Here is a 5,734-nt window from a genome sequence, read left to right as displayed (position 1 = left end):
GTCAAGAATGGGCCTCCATCCTTTCTTGGGATCTATGAAATATGAATAGAACTCTTTCCCTTGATGTTGAGGCAGCACTTGCTCTATAGCCCCTCACTCGAGAAAAAAGTGTCCACCTCTTGTCAGAGGATCTCCTCATGAGACTGATCCCTAAAGAAGGGCTGGGAAGGTCGTTTCTGGGGAGGCGGAGAAAGAATCTCGACAGTGTAACCGAAGTGGATCATATCTAGTACCCATTTTTCCATGATTATAGCCCTCCAGTTGTGGGTGAATAATGCTGTGCAGGGGATGGCATCTGTGATGGTTCGCAACTCCTGAGTGTTCCATCAAAAGTAACCTTTACCAGTGGCTGACAGTGAGGTGGATGGGGTTGCATATCTTAGTCTTTGCAACTTCTGCCACTTCATATGGGTCAATGACAGACAGGCTGTGGAAGAAACCTTGGTTTATATATCTGTTTAGGGTAGGTCTTCTTCCAAGCCAGGGTATAAATGAACAGGAAGCACAGGCTTGACCTGGAGTCTTAAAAAGTGTAAAAAGACTAATCTGTCAGATTTTTATCAGAGATTAGTTGGGTCAAACTACACCTTGATGGTGTTCTGGGGAACCCCCAAGAGGGAAGCCACAAATGTATGCCTCATTACTATTGCAGTTGCTATAGCTATAGATGCAACATCAGCCACATCAATTGTGGCTTGAAGTGAAGTTTTTGCCACGAGTCTACCCGCATCGACAAAGGTTTGTAATTGGGCCCTTTCCTCCTGAGAAATTTATTTTTAAGCTCCAAGAACTTTAAATAGTTCATTAAAAAAAAATCATACTTTAGAATCACTGTTTACCAGGCGCAGTTAGTAAACTGGAGGCTGGTGGATCCTTCCTCCTGAGGAGGTCAAGATGTTTAGTGCCCTTGTCCACAGGAGGCATCCTGTTGTCTGGATCTTTCCATAGCTGTTTGTACTACTGGGGGAGTTGGAAGTGGGGGGGAGGGGTGAACACAAATTCTGCCCCTTTTGGAGGGATCTCTCTCAGCTACTTTGGGAGTAGGGGTGTATGATGCAGGTGTGCGCCATATCACCATGGCTAGTGCCACAATAGCCTCATTTACTAGGAGAGCTATGTGGTTTATAGTATATCCAAAAACTTATGGTCTGTCATGAGCTTCCTCAAATGGGATCTAAAGTTCAGTTGCCACCCACTGCAAGAGGTTTTAGGTGGCATTAGGTGGGGATGGGGTGATTGCTTCATCAGGGAGGAGGAGGATATGCTTGTCAGTACCCTGATACCAGTAGATCCAGCTCAACGTCCTCCTACTCCTCCTCATATGCTGGTAGAGCCAGTTGCTGTTGCCTAGGAGAAGGCAGCTGGTGAAACTCTTTCATGGATCCAGGGTGCTGTGCGTAGTGATCCATGGACCCCAACAGGGCCAGTATGATGGTTTGAAGGCTAGTTGAGGGGAGTGGCAAGACATCAGGTACCAGCAGTTCCTGGGAGGGTAATCATCTGGTCAAAGAATGGATTCAGGACAGTCTAGAAGCCTTGTCTGGTCCTTTGTGGGGGCAATGGTTTGTCCTGAATATCAGATTCAGCTGATGAAATGGTGAGATCCAGTTCCATCTGTGGTACCGTTGATGCTGGTGGATGGAGACACCGGCTTGTGGACAGAGCAGGAGAGCAGCTCTTGTTCCTCAAGGTGGATTCCTTTTCTGGTGTTGAAATGTCTCTCGGAAGGACTGGACCTGAAAGCAGAGCAAAATGTGGCTATGGGAAGGTGAAGATATCCTCCAGGGAGGTTAACTCTCAGTCCATTCCTGAGCACGAGGGATCCCAGGAGTTGGTACTGTCGGAACAGGCACATCCACAGGCTTAGTAGTTGGTGGGTCCTTATGAGATTGGGCTGGTACTGTTGGAGGAAAAAAGAGTCCCATCTGGAGCTCTTGGCCAGTGCTGGTGATGGCGATTTTTTGGCTTACTAGCTGGTACTGAATTGGTAACATTGGATCCTTGCGGTCAGGAGGATTAAGTGGATCTAAAGTCTTTAGGACCTGAGTACAAGGACCCACCCAATTTGGAAGGAGTCAGGTGGGATCCTCTCTCTTGGGAGCAGATCACTGAAAGGGATCTGTTTCTGTGTCAGTATCCATTACTCTCATGAGAGGACAGGTCTTTGGTTTTTATCAGATCTGGCCTCTGCTTTGGAGCTTGTACTTAGAGCGGAGATGCTTGAGGGCTGAGGCCAATGTATTGTGTGGAGGGCTCTCCCCAGCCTGGATCTGACTGGGGTCTCATGGCTTTCTACAGAAGGTACTTGCTCTCATCTTACTTGGGCCTGGGGAGAGAAGGAGCAGCAGATACTGCACTTGGAGGAGACATGGGCCTCCCCCAAGGCAGCAAAGACAGCACTGGTGGTCATCACTGGCCGAGAAGGAGCAAGGCAGAGAAAACAATTCTTGAACCCCAGAACTCTGGGCACAGTCCTTCCCGTAAGGAGGGAAATGGAAAGGGTCCCTGAAGTCAGGAAAACTAATTTACACTAATTATAAAGAGATGACAAACCACTAAACTCTATATGCCATTATGTTTACAGATAAAGACCCTGCAAAGTTAGCTTCAGACAGAGAATTCCAGCTCAGGCTATGTGGCAATAAGAAGGAACTGGAGAGGCGGTCAGTCTGCACCTCCCTTTATACCCTCAGTACTGAGCCTGGGGAGCTCTAGTGTGCAGGTGTGGACCAAGAGACACTACTTGCAAGATTTTCTGGTCTTGGGTGCACATGTACCCATCTGTGGAAAACACACAGGAACCAGTGCTCATAGAATTTTAGCTTCCATCTGAACAGTTTGATTGGACAGACAGAAAGATCTCTTTTTAACCACTCACTTGTCAAATCACATCTGCTGCTTCCTGACTGGTAGAGCTATAATGCTGATAGTAAACTTATTGCTGAACAGGAGGAGAGAAATGGTCTAAGGCAAACTGGAATACCAGTGAACAAACAGTCTCTTTCTAAGGAACATCTAATCCAAACAGGTTCAGTTTCTCGTGAAAGGCTTGAAGCAAAACATGGGTAGAGTATATTCGCATATATCTTGTGTTTTACTCCCCTCGTTTTAGGGAGAGGAAAAATTGATGCAGGTTGCTTGAATTTGGGTATGAATAATTTGTTTAGTGTAAATTAATTAAAGAATGCAACAAGTCTAGTTTGGTTACTTGATACTAAAGTGTAAAGCCAATTCTGTTTCAGTACAACAGTTAAAACCAATTTCAACAGTGACTTTAGAAAAAAGAGCAGAACAATTGGAACTCTTTACATATCATTAAAGCACTGTCACCTTTTAAAGCAAATAATCTAACTCCTGCCTTCCTGGGGCCAACTCGTCTGTGTGTATGCACATTCAATATGGGCATGCATCTGGCATTCTAGTTTCTAAAAAAAAGTGGGCTTGACTTTTTGAACCAAGATTTTACACAATGGGGCATTCTCTATCAATTGTGCTTCATTCATACAGGACGTCCCTTGAGGACAGGAACTGGGCTGGCTAGTGCCAAATTCTTACATCACAGCTGTAACCATCAACCAATTCATTTCACTACCTTTTTAATAGCTAAGTGCTCAACTCCTCCCTTCTTCACCCCTGCATGGCATCTCCTCCCAGATGAAAGCAAAGCATTTTCTCCACTACCAAGCAGACAATTCTCGTACCATTAAACAGGGTGGGGCTTTCTGAACTGAAATGCTGACCCACCATCTCAAAAGCAAGGAGGTCTCTCTCCAAATGCACTATGGTTTGAAGCCTAGAATCCAAATCAGAAGCCCATTTCTGAATATGGGGTTTTCCCCCTCACATTGGCTCCGCCTATCTCAACACTGCATCCACGGAGCAGAGATCTAAAAAAAGGCAAAACCCCACATTTTAAAAACAGGAATACAGAGCTTACCAGGTACTGCAACAAAAAACTTAACAGCATCACGATGCCCATGAAAGCAAAGTTGTGCGTGTGCCATTGAACAATATGGTATGAATGTTCCAGGAGTCACTTTATCACTGTTTTCATCCCCATATACACGTATAACGCTCCCAGGACGGGTTCCAGAGCCTGCTGTTTTATTAGCTGTAAAAAAGAAAACAAAAATGTTTTCCACTTGAAAATTCAGTCTGTAGAAGTGGTTATTTGTTAAGAAACTTTATGGTACTATCTAAAAGCTAAAGCCAATTCAGATAAAATGGAACAGAAGGGCAGAAATGCCAATTCAGGACAGAGCTGGAAAGAAAAAATAAGACTGCATGCTTGGTTATTTGAAGTACATCACAAAATGGAGTAGGATTCTTATTCGTCTAGCATAATTGTCTTAAGATTTACTTTTTAAAAAACCCTAAATTCATGAAGGAAAAATATCTTTAATACACAATACATCTAATTGATGTCTCAATGAACAAATCCTAAATCATTCAAATATATAACTAAATTAAAATGTTAAAGGAAGATTTCCTTAGCATCTGTGATGATAGGGTATCCTATTGCCAGCACAAACCCCACTAAAAATAATCAGCTGTGGGCGGGCATAAAGCAGCTACACCATTATAAACACTTCAGTTTTTGCTGGGATGATTTAAAATCCACTGACAGAAAAGTGCTTCTTATTCATGCTAGACAGACAAGCCATCTCCATTCCAAAGACTATCAAAGGGGTGAAAGAAATGTGATTTGTAATGAGACAAAGTCAACGATGTGGATTAATGACAAAGTTATGAGATATGGTATCAAATTATTGGCTGGAAGAAAAACAGTCTGTATGAAAGTTCAGCTGCAACACAGGATGATACACTCAACTGCTGAGCAGATTGGTGGCCATTTAGCAAACATAAAACTGCTGCAATGCAGTAACTGAGTGGAAAAACATTGAGGAACATACAAAGGGTCAATCTATAGAAGTGGGAAACAGCCTCAAAGTGGCTATTAGAAGCCTGAAAATAAATTTTTGTTCAGGATCTGCACTTACCCCTCAGCCCCAGTAAACGTCCCTGGTGGAGGATTACAGCTAAAGTGAGAAAGGAGGAAAGGGGAAATGGATAGGTATGACAGTAGAGGAGAAGGATTAATGAGAACCTGCCACTTTCATGTTTGAGTATTTGATAAGACAGCATTTTAGATTTTAGCTCCTAACATAAGTTAAAAACCTAGTTAATTAAAGAAGATTCAATAAAAGTAATCAAGAACAATATCTTGTTTTATGGTTTCAGGATAAATGGTCAATGAAGTCCATGTCACTTTAATGTGATATTTTTATTATTGTTAAGTTACATCATTAAATAGTAAAGTTTCCCCTTTCTCTCTCTTCTTAAATGGACACTATCAAAACTGATGGGCAAAACAATGTATAATTAAACATTGTTTTAATATTTCTTCCTCACCCTGAAAAATCCATCAGCTCTAGAAAGTGACTACTATGCATGCGAGATAAGATGTCCAGCTCATCAACTCACCAACAGACCTTGTTTGTAGCTGTGTATGCATGCGAGCTACGTGGTCTGTTCTTGTAATCACGAACATTTACAATGGCAGGGTACTGAAATTTACAAAATCCTGCCTACTCATAAGTACAAAGCAGGGACAGAAGCATCATTGTGTTCATGAACCAGAACATTAGACCTAAAATTAAGCCTACCAGCGTTGATAGGATCCTTTTTTAGGTTCACAGTATTCCAAAAGGAAAATCCCCACCAAACTTTTAAA

At 42.7% G+C, this 5,734-nt stretch overlaps 1 protein-coding gene across 20 annotated transcripts in view; it reads right to left on the bottom strand.

The window, feature by feature from the left end:
- SPAG9 (sperm associated antigen 9) overlaps window positions 1-5,734 on the bottom strand; it is a 101,400-nt gene that overhangs the window by 7,672 nt on the left and 87,994 nt on the right. For 11 of the 20 annotated variants that reach the window (XM_043497590.1, XM_043497591.1, XM_038370567.2 and 8 more), the window contains 2 exons: window positions 5,001-5,039; window positions 3,938-4,111 (listed from right to left, as the gene is read on the bottom strand). In XM_043497590.1, coding sequence (XP_043353525.1) covers window positions 3,938-4,111; window positions 5,001-5,039 — 213 coding nt within the window. The remainder of the gene's footprint in view (window positions 1-3,937; window positions 4,112-5,000; window positions 5,040-5,734) is intronic. The other 9 variants (XM_043497593.1, XM_043497594.1, XM_038370571.2 and 6 more) reach the window with 1 other exon arrangement.

This window comes from Dermochelys coriacea, chromosome 14 (assembly GCF_009764565.3).
Source record: "Dermochelys coriacea isolate rDerCor1 chromosome 14, rDerCor1.pri.v4, whole genome shotgun sequence".
Lineage (NCBI taxonomy): Eukaryota > Metazoa > Chordata > Testudines > Dermochelyidae > Dermochelys > Dermochelys coriacea.
This window is presented reverse-complemented; position numbering and strand designations above follow the sequence as displayed.